We start from the raw sequence: 17341 nt of genomic DNA on the forward strand, positions 1-17341 counted from the left end.
CTTTAGGGTTTTATTGGTCAGTCTCCATTTTAGGAAATTATGCATTTTTGGAAGGAACATAAATGAAAATGAACCTTCTTAATGTCCCTTTTTTGGGGACTTAGTGAACAAACGCATAAATGGTTGGATTCCATCAAATGCGATGCCAAACCACACTCATGGCTCATAAGGCAAATATTCACATACCTTCAGAAACACTGGAGATACAGAGAAAACCATATAGCCAGAATCCCAAGACCATATGGGTGAAGAATGATCTTTTATTTTAAAATGTTTTGGGAAAGTACACCAAACAAAATAAAGGCTTTTTTAAAAAGGAGGGAGAGGGGAGATGGTGTGAGAGAGAAATTGTAACCCTATAAAGAATATAAAGGGTGCCTGGAAAGGTGATTTACTAACATAATAGGTAATACTGAGTTAAAGCACTGATGTAACTAATGGGGAATATAATAAAATATAATAAAATATGATGGCCAACAGTTACGTGGGACCATAATATTAATAACTGAGGAATACGGTATAAACAAATAACAAATAATTAAGAGCCATTTTATTGTCAGTACTGTCATACAATTGAAACACTCAGAAGGAAAAACCACAAGAATCGGCAAAAGGATAGATTCAGAGAGGTGCAAGGGACATGGCATCTACAATAGAAAATCATTTTGTGGCATCGACTCCTTTCTGTCCAACTGTAAAAGAGGGAAGAAAACGTCGATATCTATAGAACAGGTTTCAATTATGCTAAGTTTTTTTTAAGGAAAGAAAAGAGAAAAACCTTTTAAGGAAAAGGTTTCAATTATGCTAAGTTTTTCTTTTAAGGGGAAAAAAAAAGAAAGGAAAAAAAGAAAAAGACAAATATGGTATTGCAGAGTTTCCCAAGGACCACGCAGTTTAGCCAGGACTTGTAGCTTCTTTTCTTCAGCGCTTCCCTCGGGGTCATCCTCTGACCTCCCGGGTGGGTCTGTGCCTGACACGTCACAAGCATGTCACACAGCAATTCTTGGCAGTTCCGTCAGTGCTCAGATGGGTAGGCAGGAAAAGTCTCTGTTCGATGAAGCTTCAGAGGGCTGGTGACATCTTTTCCAAAAAAGATTTAGAAATCGGCAGTTATATTTCAAGAAAGCCCACACCAGATTAGCTAGTCACAAGTTTCTCTGTAGCAGATATAAGTAACATAGGACACAGGATTTTTTTCCCAGAGGCCACTCACAGGAATATGCAAATGCAAGTCATAAGAGAGGGCATGATTAACATATCATTTGCATGTGGCCTTTGCACTGAGCTATGATCAGACCAGTAGCAGTTAAGGATAACCTCCTCCTTAATGTTTCGTCTTTTTCAACTCCTATACCCAGAATATTTAGAGGAAATGATATAGAATCAAAGGACTGTGGAATCTTTTGGCGAGGACACTCTTTGGAAACCGGACCAGAAGTAAGACAATATTATATTTATACCTAGGAAATCTTGCAGTAAAAGAGGACTTCTTAAAATCCATTTAGCCTTTATTATTTCAGGTTTAAGTTCCAAACCAAGAAAAATGAAGAAGCCAAGAAGGCAACACACAAGGCAACTGTGAGCCCCCTTTGTGACACAGGATAGGGCTGGCAAACTTTCTCTATAAAGGGCTAGATATGAAATAGTTTAGATTTTGTAGACTGTATGGTGTCATAGCAACTACTTAACTCTGCTGCCTGTAGCACAAAGGCAACCAGTTAATATGTAAGGAATGGGCGTGAATGTTCCAAGGAAGCTTGAAGAAAAACAGACAGCAGGCTGGGTTTGGCCAGGAGGCCAGTTTTCCAGTTCTTGCAGACAGAGCACACCATCTGCTGGCTAAGGGTTACCACAAGCAAAGGAATTTACACTGCGGACCAGGTGAACAGCTCTCAGAAGTGAGCAAAGCAAAACCTACACAAGAGTACAGCATTCCTGGAACCAAATGTGTGGATCAAGCCGGCCTAACACACAGGGAGATGGGACCCCAGCTAAGTGGAGCATGTTCGCCCCACCAACACGCGTTCAAAACACTGGACCTAGCAAAAAAGCTTCACAGTGGCCTCTGGCCCCCTAAGCCTTAAGCTCTACCTCATTATCAGCAACAGCCCTGGCCTCCATCACACCCCAGTTGAGTCTCTTTCTGACATACGAAATCGTGGATTCGGATATTTGCAAGCCTCAAATCTGAACCATAAGAAAATTGTATATATCTAGTCATACAGTCATTGGTACACAATAGCAGTGATTATTATTAAAGTAATTTGAATATTAAAATATCCCAAATCACTAGAAATCATTTCTTCCAGCCTCCCAGCCATTTTGGACATGAATTCTATTCTCTTTCCAACACACACACACGCACACACACACGCATGCACACATGCACACATAAACACACGCTAGAGAAACTGCATTAATGGGTTTGATTCCTACAAGTAAAAATCCAGGCAAATCTTTATTACAGTTTGATAAAAATTCCCTGCAGGAAGTAGACAGCGTACAAACAATACTGATGCAAAATCCACATCTTCAGTCAAGTGCAAAGCCCTTCCTGAACCTTCAACGGTAGCTCCTTAGACTCTACAAGTTTTCGAGAAAAGTGACTGACAGCATTCACTTGGGGTCAAGTCAAAATGAAACACCTGCAGCTTCTACCATGATGGTTAACTGAAGCTTCCTGGCTTGGTTGGAATGCTGTTTTTAAGCTTAAAGCCAGGAGATGGATTGAGAGATTCTTTTTACATTTTTGCAGTTCACACAAAGGTCACAAGCTGGTACTGGCCTGTGGACGCCATCTGGGCCCAGCCCTGTTCTCTGGCCTGTGCAGAGCTTGGAACATTTGGAATTGCTTGTCAATACCTGAATGACTGCAAACTTCCCGTAAAGGGCGGATGTCCCTCTTTTCTAGGCCTGCACTCTCCCTGCCATTTTTTTACCAGGGACCCCACCACTCAGTCCTGGCATGTCCTCCTGGCCCCTACAGATATGTGACCTTTAGACCCTGGTTTATTTGTCATCTTTTCACATTTTCTCAGATCTTAATCTATTACTTCTCTCTTACCAGCTGCATATACAATGTATGTGACTGTGCTAGAATTAATACTGAAAAATCAGTGTTATAGAGAACACATTTTTGGTTGCCAAGGGGGAGGTGGGTGGGAGGGGTGGATTAGAACCTTGGGATTAGCAGATGCAAACTATTATATATAGGATAGATAAACGACAAGGTCCTACTGTAGAGCACAGGGAACTATATACAATACCCTGTGATAAACCATAATGGAAAAGAATGTGAGAAGGAATGTATGTATATGTGTAACTAAATCACTTTGCTGTATAGCAGAAATTAACACGACATTGTAAATCAACTATACCTCAATAAAAAATAAATTATAGGGCCTCCCTGGTGGCGCAGTGGTTGAGAGTCCGCCTGCGGATGCAGGGGATACGGGTTCGTGCCCCGGTCTGGGAGGATCCCATATGCTGCGGAGCGGCTGGGCCCGTGAGCCATGGCCACTGGGCCTGCGCGTCCGGAGCCTGTGCTCCGCAACGGGAGAGGCCACGACAGTGAGAGGCCCGCATACCGCAAAAAGAAAAAAAAAAAAAAAAAAAAAAAAAAAATTATAAAAAAGAAAGAAAAACCAATGTTAACTCCTCCAAAGTAGCCACTTGCTCCAAGAATCTATCATCCTTAAAATAAAAATGTAAATCGCATGGCCTGGAACCAACCCGCTGGAGGAGCTATTTCCATCACATGGTATCTGTCTTGGAAACACTTTGGGAGAAGCAGAACTTCCTCCCAAAGGCAAGGACGTGTGACAAAAGAGCGAGCGAGCCCTGGACTAAAAGTCAGAACACTGAAGTTCTAATGTCAGGCCCTCCACCCAGTGGCTATGTGATCTTGAGCAAGTACTCGACCTCCAAGGGTCTCAGTTTCTGCCTTCATTGAAATGGAGAAGATAGTCCCACTCTTGCCAACTTGAGCTGTTGCCAGGTGGACCAAATAAGCAACACGGAAGATGTCCCGCAGAGTGACGCAAACATCTGATGCCACTCTTTGATTTCCTAAAATTATCTAAAGTCACATCTGATCAATGATACGTGCTTATTTTTTTTCTTTTTTCTTTTTTTTGAAACAAGGGACGCTATCTTCCGAGGCAGTTCCAACAGAAAGGTTCTAAAATATTGAGCAACAGAGCTCCTTAAGATTAAGAGCAAAATTCCTAAGATGTTAACTTTGAGGAGCAGGTGAGGGCATTTGAGAAGAACATGGCAGTGAAGCTGGACACACCTGCTGTCTCCTAAAGGCCCTTGTGCACCAGCCACACCACCTCCGTTCTGCTCTTTGAACACGCCAGCTCGTTTCTACCTCAGGGCCTTTGCACTTGTTGATCTCTCTATGGACAGTGCTTTTCCCTGCTTCTCAGTATGGCTGTCTCTTCTCAGACTTCAGGTCTTGGGGTAAATGTTGCAGCCCCTCTAAAGAAGTCCCTTTGTCATCATCCTCCCCAAACCGACAACAGCTCTGCTTCACCATTCTCTACTACAAACACCTTTTCAACCTGACATGGACCAAATTTGAAATTACATATATGTGTGTAATTACTGACTGTGACTCTCCTTTCAACTATAAGCTGTAGGAGGGCAGAAACAAGCCTGTCTAGTAGCCCCAGTGTACCTCCATCACCTAGCACAGTGCTTGGCATAAAGTAGATGCTCAATTAACATTTGCCCAATAAATGAATGCATCAGTGAATGAATGTAGAGATGAAAACCTCAACTCCTTACTAGATAGGTGATCCTGGACACATCACTAACCCTTCAGATTCTGTGTCTTAGCTGCACATGGGTGTAAAATACTCTCAGGTGGCTGCTTTGTGGAATAAATGAGACCATGTATGTTAAGTTCCTAGTGCAAAACCTGGAACACAGCAGATCCTCAAGAAATGGTAGCTTTTATAAAGATACTCTATGAGTATGTCCAGTCTCCCTTGTATGGAACAAATCTGGAACTTTACTAGAGGTATGTTAATGTTTGTTTATATAAAGAAGGAGAGACAAGATTGCATGTTCAAATAAATTTGCAGAGCTCTGATTTAAGCAAGACTAAACAGATTTCTCACTACAGGACATCTCAGAGTCTGAAAAATACTGATTTGCTTTCTGAACCTCCTACAGGAGAATTTAACATGTAGCATTTTGCCCCAAACGTATTGGAGCATAGTACTTTTCTGGAGGAAGGTGATATCGACCAGGGTTAGGACAATACAGAAGACAACTGGAAAAAGATGACTCTGGTTATTTTATACAATTAATTCTTAAAAGAATCCTGTGAATACGGTGCTCAGCACACTGTTGAATGCTTCCGTTTCATGAATTCCTTCCCAGTTTTCATGATAAACCTCACAAGTTGATTCTATATATACCTAAACATAGAAGAGAATTTAGTTTTGAAAACTGGCAAATGGGGTGGGAGAAGCAGTGAAGGTGGATTGAATACGTCTTAGTGTAGGTGGGTGTGTCCGAACCAGCACCTTCCTCTCTCCACCAGAAACGGCGGTAATAAGGTGGTAATTCCAAAACCAACCAGCGGGTGGCTCTCTAGGACTAAATTTGGAGAAGAAAATTTTCTCAGACCAGTTGGATAAATTCCCTCTTTAAGGGTCTGATTTCCAAGAATAACCACCAGATCTGTCAGAAGACATCGGCTTGAAATACATTAGGGTAGGTGAATTGGCCAGAGGAATTACAACTCTTGGATACCAGCAAAACAAGAAGAAATTATGTGCTGTGTAATCTCATCCTATGGCACACGGGGTCATGATGTTATTAGTTTTTCTCAATTTCATTTTTTTTCTCGGGGTGGGCAGAAGGGAACAAGGAGAGCAGGTGGTATAGGTGGAATAGGTGAACTTATCCCATGTATCTGTTGTGTAAGTGACCACCCCTGATAAGAAGCAAGATAATGTTAGGTAGTCTGTGAACATTTTTTTTAATCTATCAAATTTACTGGTAAGTTGAGCCCCCAAACTGCATACACAGCACGTATTAGCACTGTATCTTAATGAATGCTGGCAACTAAAAAGCAATCCACAAGGTAAAATAAATATGGATAAATCTGCACAGAACACGCTGGTGAGGAAATATCTCAGTAAACATTGGTACAAATTAAATATCAAAATAAAATACATTTACATTAATTCCTACACAGGTAACAAAAGTATGTGAAAACAAATAACTTGATGAAATAACTGGTACCAAAAAATGTATATAAATGAAGCAAAAAAAATGAAGCAATTACAATGCCATTCTCATGCACAGAAATATTCCAAGATAATAGGACATTTCAGTGAGTATCAGCATGCAGTCAAAACAGGAATAATAGAATTCTATTGGAAATTTGTGTTCAATGAAGGTCATACTATATAACAAAGAGCAAACAATAACAGTTTTAATTATCATCTTCAAAACCTAGAACACAATCATCTTCAAAACCCTATAAAATTATCAATCACAAAGTCTGATAATCCATCATCTCTGAGGGAATTCTGTGGCATTTTTTTCTCATCACTGGTTATTTATTTCATTAGAAACTAAGCTATCACTATCTTCAAATGACTGTTTTGTAAGTATTACTACTATGCTCATTTGGAAAATCCATACCAATAAACTTGAACTTAAGTATACAGTAATGCAGGCAGAACCTTGTTTTATTGTGCTTCACTTTATTATGCTTCGCAGATAGTGCATTTTTTTAATTGAAGATTTGTGGCACTCCTACATCAAGTAAGTCCGTTGGCACCATTTTTCCTAACCGCATTGGCTCACGTCAAGTGTCTCCGTGTCACATTCTGGTAATTCTCACGATATTTCAAACTTGTACATTATTATTCTATGTGTCATGGTGACCTGTGATCAGTGATTTTGATGTTACTACTACGACCTGCTGAAGGCTCAGATGACGGTTAGCATGTTTTAGCAATAAAGTATTTTTAAATTAAGGTATGTACATCTTTTTTAGACATAATGCTATTGCACACTTAATCGACTACCGTATAGCATAAACATAACTTTTGTGTCCACTGGGAAACCAAAGAATTTGTGTGACTTGCCTTATCGCAATATTCGCCTCTTGGAGGTGGTCTGGAATCGAACCCCAGATATCTCCAAGGTCTGCCTGAAGCTTTTGAGTGTTGAATTATAAAAATAATAGATAACAAACCTAAAGATGAAGATTTATCAAATAAACCCAAATCCAGTTCTGATGAGTCGTTTGGTTGGTGGCTTGCTATTTTGGACAAAAACAACAGAAACGTCTCAAAGCACATGAGTTTCTTCCTTTGTGGTGAGGTTTTGCATTGCTCTGCTCCCCTTGTAAAGATAACATGATCACTACTATTATTTTGGAATTAGTGGGTCACTAGACTTTTTTTTTTTTTTTTTTGCGGTACGCGGGCCTCTCACTGTTGCGGCCTCTCCCGCTGCGGAGCACAGGCTCCGGATGCGCAGGCTCAGCGGCCATGGCTCACGGGCCCAGCCGCTCCGTGGCATGTGGGATCCTCCCAGACCGGGGCACGAACCCGTGTCCCCTGCATCGGCAGGCGGACTCTCAACCACTGCGCCACCAGGGAAGCCCCGGGTCGCTCGTTTTTGATGATCATCCCAGACCTGTCAGCTGTGTATGGTTTTCCAACCATAATATGGGCTTTTTGTATGCACGTAAATCTGCGTTTTTTGTCGTTGTGGTTTAAAAAAACTATGTCTGTATGCTGGAAAACAGAGTTGTTTTCTTCGTAGCAAACAGATGTAGACACTGTCAGAGGTAGTTGTATAAACCCAAGGAGCATACAAACCGCATGCTAACAGTATCTAAAACATCTGCTTTAAACTTAAGAAGATTTTTTAAAAATATTAAAGGGTCTGATAAGACCCTTAGCCTTAAATCATTTCTGATGAATGCCTACTCGTTTTGGTTAAAGAGAGTTAGATTAGTTAAAGTAAGGATTGTAAAGTGAGCGTCTTCTTCATATGACATTTTCTCTGTCCGGATTGTCCTGAGGATTTTTAAATTCTGGGATATTTGCTAATAAATTCTGAAACTGCAACACATACTAAATATTCATGACATCCTCACTCTCATCTTGCCAAACATGGTATTCTGGGGAAATCCAGTGATTCATCAACTTTGATACAAGGTGACTATTCTCAAATTACCAGGCTGTCTCTCAGGAATTCAAGCAATTTATCCATTTTCTCTTTACGAAGCCTACATCACTTTGGTTCTCAACTTTCTTTTGCATTCCAGACACACAGAATCTGAAAAGACATACCTTTTTTGTAAAGATTATTTGGGTTTGTGTAGACAGTCAAGTTACAAAGCAACTCCATAGCTTTTTGTGAGTATATGTTCATAACACATGCTTCTTTTTGTTTTTGTTTTTTGTGTTTTTTTCGGTATGCGGGCCTCTCACTGTTGCGGCCTCTCCCGTTGCGGAGCACAGGCTCCGGACGCGCAGGCTCAGCAGCCATGGCTCACGGGCCCAGCCGCTCCGTGGCATGTGGGATCTTCCCGGACCAGGGCACAAACCCGTGTCCCCTGCATCGGCAGGCGGACTCTCAACCACTGCGCCACCAGGGAAGCCCACACATGCTTCTTTTAAACCTTCAGTAATTACTATTGGTATTTGTACAGTTGATCTTATTGTGTATTAGAAAAAATATAGGTAATTGGTATAGCAGTATAAAGACAGTAAAATATACTTTTAAAAATAAATATATTTAAATAGAAAAGACGGAAGAAAATTGAATAATGGTACAAGTGATATGTAAATGACAAAAACTGTGATGATATAAGTCAAATGCTGCAAAAATTTCTGAATTTGTTCTGACATGAAACCAATGGTATTTATAACAACCTGATCTAACCCAACCCTCCCTCTCTGTGTAGATGTGTCTTGGAAGGTAAGCTTATTTATCAATTATCAAGGCAGTCACTTGTCACTCCTACAGGCACTCAGGACATAACTTTTGAGCATCTACACTATGCCATGCTCCCCACAAGTGAACAGAGCCTACAGTCATAAAGACTAGAATGTAAGGACCTTCAGTGCCCTCTTAACATTATACGGTCGTTCAACAAATATTCATGGACTCCGTGCAAGGCACTGGGGGATAAAATAACGAGGAAAAAACAAAGACACAGGTCTCCTGCCCTCCTTGGTGTTACTGCTTCTTGGAAGAGCTAGTCCTGAGTCAACTGGCCACACAATTAAATATGAAATGAAAACTGTGGTGGGGCTATAAAAGAGGGTGCCCTCGTCTGCATCTTAGGCGTACACACGACCGGAGATTCCACACCAGTTATGATAAAGTCTGGGGGACCTGCCTTGGAGTCAGGGAGGGCCCTGGAGGTAAGACCTAGAGATGATGAAGAGTTACCTCGGACAGGGGAACGGCACAGAATTCTACGGAGAAAGACCAGGAAAAGCTCTCTGGGGGAGAGATGACCAGCAGAAAGGGCCGAAGGGAAGGCTGGGTGACTCGGGTGCAGAGACCAGGTATTTACGGCCGAGGCCACTGTTTCCTGTGGTCATTCAGTCGTTCTTGCATTCATTTATTTAGCAAGTTTCTGCATACGAACTAGGTTCCATCCCGTAGATATTCTTCCATGTTTGGGGATCTTGAGCCTCATCAGTGAAAAGGTCTAAAGCAAGAAGCCCCTACATAGGCCTGTTCATTTATTTATACGTTACATATACACAAGGTATCCTTATATATAAAACATACAAAGATACATTTGAAAGGATAAGAAAATGTTTTAACATTTTTCTAATTGTTCCCCTTGTCCCTCCACGGGCCGTTCTGTACCCTGCTCCAGAGATCACTGTTCTGGAAAAGGGGCCTCTTAGGATTGGCTTAGAGTCACAGCAGAACCAGAGCCCAGGACTCCCCGTGCCCCAGGCCACTCCCTTCCCAGGAGAGCATGGGTCCCGAGCTTGAGAGTCATGAGCATCACCGGGGGGCTTGTTAACACCTTCGGGGCCGGGCCCCACCCTCCGAGGCCCCACCCTCCGAGGCCCTGAGGGGGCCTGAACGTCCGCACCGCCAGCGGCACGCTCCCAAGGAATGCCGAGCTGCTAGACATCAGTCCGCTCGACTGTGTCCCCAAGCGCGGCCCAGACCTCGTGCCCAGACCCTGTGTAGGTCGTTAAAAGTGCACGCCGCTCAGCCACTCCCTACACCTTAAAGTCTAGCATCTCTGGGGGTGAGGGCCCAAGAATCTGCATTTTAAACAATTCCCCCCAGGACACTGTGATACAGTATAAGTGACGGGGAGTGAGACCTCGACAGGGGCCAGGCTCTGGGAGGGAGCGGCCTCCCAGCCTGGCGCGCAGCAGAGGGGAGGAGCTGAGCCCTCTCTCCACCCTCCCCACCAGCCATCTGCCCCCAGCCCTCCCCTCCCCCACACAGTCCGCCCGCGCTCACCTTGCAGGCGGTAGAGCTGCCCTGTGCTGTGCTGTCGCGTGATGTGCTGCCAGTAGGCGCTTCGAGGCAAGGGCACCATGGTGCTCAGCGAGGCGGCCCGCTCACTCATCCTCATCTGGAGCTGCGTCAAGGAAGAGAGCGTGTGTCAGCAACCCCGGGGCTGCGGGAGACCTCACCCAGGGAGCTCCACGCTGGGAGCTGCAGAAGCACGAGCTGGCCCGTCAGCCAATCAGTGCGTACGGCCCCATGGTGGTGGTGGACGCCTGTCGATTTCACTGACTTAGCAGCATCCGTTCTTCAGCCGGCTGGCAACAGTGCATTGATTTTCCTTGGGGGAACTTCCCTCCAATTCAGCTCAATCGATCCGGTCATGGTCAGACCCCACCACTGATTCTAGGGGTGACCTGGTGACCTGCGTCAGGCCAATGAGACACAATCCCTGGGGACATTTATAAGGACTTTTGTGGAAGAGAAAATCGGTAGAGGTAAATTAAGGGGTTTTTCTGACTTTTTTTTTCGTTGCTGAATCCCAGGGTCTAGATTATTTCTGGAACGTGGTAGATGCACAAGAAATACCCGTTGAATTAAATGTTTATGAGTTTTCTTGTGAGGTTGCTGAGAGGACAGGAGATGGGCCTGGAGCCTATCTTGGAACCATAAAGGGAGAACATGCCAGTCACTGGACATTATTCCAAAGGAGACAGCCAAGAAAAGGAGGGGAGAGTCCCGACAAGCTCCACTGAGACCTTGGATCCTACCTGAACCAAGAGACTAGCCTGGGACTTCTCAATTATACAAGCCGATTATTTCTGTTCAGTTTAAGCTGATTTGAGTTGGGTTCTATCACTAGTATACGAAAAAGAGCCTTGTCTGCCCCTACAAGCACCTGACCCTCATTCCAGACACTGAGGGAGGAAGAGGAAGTCGTAGCTTTTGGCACCAAACATCTAGGAGTATCCATCCTGAAAGATACAGTGTGAGGCCCCAGGTCCTTGGGGAGTAGTCAATGGCCTGTCCGAACACATCGGGGTGGGGGGGAAGATTCAAAGAGAGGACAGTTTAGTGGGATGGGCAGGAGGTGAACAGAAGGCAAATGGGGACAATGCAGGAAGAAGAGCGGGTGGGGTTCATAATTCGAGGCAGCTGTCCAGTCACCCTCTCCTCTAAGCCCTGGTCTAGACACAAGCATGAGATACTTTTATTGTGTCATAACATGAGAAATGACAATTCACAATGTTTGGTTTCCCGGAATCACCTGAATATCAAATAACCCACCCGAGTCTTATAAAAATGTGCTCACAGATACATGGATTTATATAGGGATGGGCATTAGGATACAGTTTGCAATCATGGAAAACTGGGGGCAACTTAAGGCTCCATCACTCAGGACCTGGTTAATTGCAGAGATACATTGGAATATTTGGCAACTGCAAACCAGAGGAAGGCAGGTTTACATCAACTAAAAAGGAAACATTTACATATTGTATCATTAAGGAAACAGTGAATCACAGACCACTCTACCTAGTAGAATGCCATTTTAATTGCTCATATGAGGAAAGCTGGCATTAAATATTTATCCATTTGGGTTCAGTGAGATGATACCTGCTTAGCACTTGCCTAGCACAAACTAGGTGCAGGAAAAAATGGAGGATATTATTATGATGAGTATAAACTGCAATGCCCACTGAAAGATCTTTTTTAAGAGAAAACTCCCCACTCTACACACCTCATTAACATGGTAGTTCCAGGCATAATATCTGCATATTCACTCAATAAAGCCAAAATAATATGAGGCTTCACACTCTGGAGAACAAAACTCATTGTAGTTGACGAGACTGACTTTTTAAAAAAAGATTATAACCATCTTTCTAAAGACAATTTTAATTTATATGTCTTGCATTTACATGTGATGGATTGGATTCTTTATCACAATAGCACAATTTTTTAAAAAATGAGTCTCCAAGTAGAATTACATAGCACTAGGTTTCATGGGGACATTTTTTCCTCAACATGTCCTGTTAAATCAAAAGGGCAAAAAGCTGAAAACAAAAGCTAGTAGAGAAGTTCTGTGGCTGTTTCTCTATTTCTGCAGAAATGAAAGTCTCAAAAGTTTAAGAGCAAAAACCAAAACCAAACAAACCAAAAAAATCTATTTACCAGCGACTTCTGGTGACATTCAACCTCAATAACATGGAATACAAGAAAATAAAGAGAGGAAAAGAACTGAATTCTTAAGGTACTGATTATAAGATTTTCTCAACATAAAGGGATTATATTTAATGTAATAAAAATTTTAATATAAAGCAAATATTTGGGAATAGCTGTCAAATTCAAATTACTCACTATATTACTGTGAATATATTTCTGCAGCCCAGCATGATCTGACTATATATATATATTTTTTTTGTGTGTGTGGTACGCGGGCCTCTCACTGTTGTGGCCTCTCCCGTTGCGGAGCACAGGCTCCGGACGCGCAGGCTCAGTGGCCATGGCTCACGGGCCCAGCCGCTCCGTGGCATGTGGGATCTTCCCGGACCGGGGCACGAACCCGTGTCCCCTGCATCGGCAGGCGGACTCTCAACCACTGTGCCACCAGGGAAGCCCTGATCTGACTATATTTTTAGAAAGCTTATTTAGGAACAAAAACGAAATGACACTAATGTCACGTGTCATAGAGAACATTACAAAGCCAGGTTCTCTGTTTCTTCCTCAAACCTTTGAAACAATATCTAATTTTATGAAAGAGGCATTTTAATTGTCTTTGGAGAAAAACGCCGAGAAAAGTCTTCTTATTTAACAATGCAAAAATGTCTGAATTCTCGAAGATTGAGAAGACTTAGGAAGTCATGTAGTGAAGAGTCTAGCTGGAAGGTGTCCACCCTCATGCTTTTTTTTAAATTATTTCAAATATATCATATCTTTTTTATAACTTATTTTCTTCACCCGAACAATGTATTGTTAGCATGTTGGCATTTCTGCAACAGCATTTTTAATGTCTACATAGTATTCCATTATATGGACGCATTTGCTTTTGTTTTTTTTTAACATCTTTATTGGAGTATAATTGCTCTACAATGGTGCGTTAGTTTCTGTTGTATAACAAAGTGAATCAGCTATACGTATACATATGACCCCATAACCCCTCCCTCTCGTGTCTCCCTCCCACCCTCCCCATCCCAGCCCTCTAGGTGGACACAAAGCACCGAGCTGATCTCCCTGTGCTCGCCCTCATCCTTCTTTATTGCTTTAAGTGACCCTTCCCCTCTGAGCTTGCTACCCTTCCCATCTCGGGCCGCACTATGGCGGGGGCCTGCCATTTCCACCCACCTGTGGTGCCTCCCCCCTCCCCGCTTCCCACCACTGCCTGGATCCCTCAGCCTGAGAGCTGCCCCCACTCCTCACCTGGCTAACACCTACCTTCCCTTCAGGAGGCAGCTCAGGAATCACCTCCTGATGACGCTTCCCCCTTCCTGACGCCAGGCGCTCCCAGCAGACACCCCACAGCCCTGCTCTTACTCTGATCATTTCACTGTTTTGTGACAGCCGCTAAACTAGCCCACCTCCTCCTGTAGCCCATGCACTCCAAGCAAGTGGGGATTATATCTTTTATCTCTGTGTCCCCAACATCTAAGCGGGGCCCCCAAAGGCTGAACAAATAGAGGATGGATGAATGAGCCAAGGAACCCAGCTCTTGCCCAGGGAATAAATCCTAATCAACTCAGCAAATCAGAAGCACTGTTAGCCCAGAGCTGAATTCCTGCTGAAGCTCCAGGTCCAGATTAAACTAACGTGGTTCTCGGGGGCTGTGGGGAACGTGGTAATAAGACGGCATCATTCTAAAGACGGAGATGCAGAGAATGGGCTTGAGGACACGGGGGGAGGGGGGAGGGGAAGCTGGGATGAAGTGAGAGAGAGGCATGGACATATATACACTACCAAACGTAAAATAGGTAGCTAGTGGGAAGCAGCTGCATAGCACAGGGAGATCAGCTCGGTGCTTTGTGACCACCTAGAGGGGTGGGATGGGGGGGTGGGATGGGGGGGTGGGAGGGAGACGCAAGAGGAAAGAGATATGGGAATATATGTATATGTATAGCTGATTCACTTTGTTATAAAGCAGAAGCTAACACACCATTGTAAAGCAATTATACTCCAATAAAGATGTTAAAAAAATAAAAAATAAGACTGCATCATTCTACCCTGCATTCAAGTGATGAGCAGAAGCAGGGCCTCGGGGAAAGACCTGCTCACGTGCGTGCGTGCGTGTGCACAATCGGTCAGGACAGCCCAATGGCGGGGGAGTTCAGCTCTACACATTTATTCATTATGCTAACAGTGTCACTCAAGATCCCGCCAGGGAAGAAAGGCAAGGCCTTGTGAATGTCAAACAAATGCCTTCTTGTACTTCAACACTCAAACTTTCCCCCTAAACAACAGGGATGCACGTAGCTCTCTTCCTAAACCAGCCTCAGTGAGTTCTGACGCTGCCCAGTGGCCTGAGATAATCAATCAACGGATGTATGCGTTTCAAGGACACACAAAGCATTGTGCTGCCGAGGGCGGCAGGGAGCCGACCATAGAGTAGGAGACCCGTGCTCCCGTTCAGGTTGTGCTCCAGATGAGCTGTGTGACACGGGACACACCCCTCCCCGCGTTTAAGCCTCAAAATCTCCTCTCTCATGGAACATCCCTTCCTAAGGAGACAGACAATGAAACTAAACAAATAAAAAAGAAAAAGACTGCCATAAAAAGGAATGAAGTCGTGACACACGCTACAACACGGATGAAGCTGAAAACTTGATGCTGAGTGAAAGAAGCCAGTCACAAAAGACCACATAGTGTATGATTCTATTTATATGCAATGTCCAGAACCGGCAAGTGTAGAGAAAGCAGATGGGTGGCTGCCTAAGGCTGGGTGGATGATGCCTAAAGGAGATGGGTTTCTTTCTGGGGTGATGACAATGTTCTGGAGTTAAATGCAGTGATGCTTTCACAATTCCGTGAATATATTAACACCATGGAACTGTACGGTTTAAAAGGGTGTATTGTATGGTATGTGAATTATATCTCAAAAAAGCTGTCCTCAAAAAACATAAAATAAAATCACATCGTAGTATGTGCTATATGGACCTTTTTTTTCTTTTCTTTTGCGGTACGCGGGCCTCTCACTGTTGTGGCCTCTCCCGTTGCGGAGCACAGGCTCCGGATGCACAGGCTCAACGGCCATGGCTCACGGGCCCAGCTGCTCCGCGGCATGTGGGATCGTCCCAGACCGGGGCACGAACCCGTGTCCCCTGCATCGGCAGGCGGACTCTCAACCACTGCGCCACCAGGGAAGCCCTGGACTATTTTCTTAAAAAGCATGATGTAATGAGGTAGTGGGTGGCTACTTCCTGTCAAGCAGTCGCAGGGGAAGTACCATTTAAATTTGCGTGACAACTGGATAAAGCATGGTTCCCCATCATCATCATCGTCAACAACACAGATAGATCCTCTTAAAAACCTCCCAATACTCACAGTGAGGGAAATGCTCATTGTCAAGGCCCTTTAATAATGGGCAAATCATATCAACCCCCTTGGGAGAGAAAACATTCTAATGACCACAATACGTGGCTTGTCAGCAAGAAAAACAACCGTCCTCTCCGCTGCCAAGCACAGTTTTGGTTTCTTCGTCCTTCATCTGGTTTGGCTGACACTTACCCGCTGCTTGTGCACTTCTTTTACGAGTCTGAGGTCAGGCGTGCAGGGCAGTGCCGAGTCTCTGCCACAACACTACACCACACCGTCCTTCTCTGGAATCCATCCGTTTTTACAACAAAGCATTGTGTTTTGCAAAACTGAACAGCACGACAGGATGTAACGTTTGCTGCTACAATCAGCCCATCATGAGTATGCTCCTATGCTGCGTATGTGACGTTGTTCTGGATCCATTCAGAAACCAGCACAAATCATCACAATGGCAAACCGATGACGACTTCACGACCTAATTGCCTCCTCATCAGACGCTTAAACTTCCACTGGGCTGCCCCTTAAAGTAACTCAAGTGGGGTGTCTGCCAAGAGCCACTCTGCATATGCAAACTCAACCTGGGCCCTGAAGTCACTGAACAAGGACACGGTTTTGACAACAAGATTGTGCTGTGAGTCACAGTTACACTGACGCCCAGTGTCTGCTCAACATGAGAGACTTCCAAAGCTCATCTGATGCTGGTAGTAGCCCTCAGTTCAGGGAAGTATATATAAACCAACTTATTTTCTCTGGGTATTTTAAGCACAACATGCGCACAAAGTTGAATCAGAAGAAACAATTCAGGGCTTCCCTGGTGGCGCAGTGGTTGAGAGTCCGCCTGCCGATGCAGGGGACATGGGTTCGTGCCCTGGTCCGGGAGGATCCCACATGCCGCGGAGCGGCTGGGCCCGTGGGCCATGGCTGCTGAGCCTGTGCATCCGGAGCCTGTGCTCCGCAACGGGAGAGGCCACACAGTGAGAGGCCCGCATACCGCAAAAAAAATTAAAAAAAGAAAAGGGTAGACCTTTATGAAGTGATATGAAACAATTTTAAAACCAAAGGGCCACCATTCGTTATCTATGTATGTTGGTGGGGAGAGCTCGTCATCACTGGGACAGGTTTAAATACCGTCTATCCACACTCTGATGACTCTCAAATGCATGTCTGTAGCTCCAATCTCTCCCCTAAACCTCAGGCTCCTGTATTTCACAGCCTGCTCCCCACTTCCACCTAGATGTCCAGTAGGCACCCCTCATGTAACATGTACAAACTGGAACCATCGTTTCTCACACTCCACTCCCCAAAAGCTCTTCCCCTTCTAGGTCAATGGCTCTTCCATTCAACC

General features: G+C 44.2%; 1 protein-coding gene across 1 annotated transcript in view; it reads right to left on the bottom strand.

The window, feature by feature from the left end:
• Positions 1–306: 306 nt before the first annotated feature.
• Positions 307–17341, bottom strand: part of DOK5 (docking protein 5) — a 140346-nt gene continuing 123311 nt past the window's right edge. Inside the window, exons 7-8 of the mRNA XM_081256541.1 lie at positions 10489–10609; positions 307–1080 (exon numbers count right to left, since the gene is read on the bottom strand). Coding sequence (XP_081112667.1) covers positions 1016–1080; positions 10489–10609 — 186 coding nt within the window. The 3' untranslated portion in view covers positions 307–1015. The remainder of the gene's footprint in view (positions 1081–10488; positions 10610–17341) is intronic.

This window comes from Mesoplodon bidens, assembly GCF_964165515.1.
Source record: "Mesoplodon bidens genome assembly, chromosome: 15".
NCBI lineage: Eukaryota > Metazoa > Chordata > Mammalia > Artiodactyla > Ziphiidae > Mesoplodon > Mesoplodon bidens.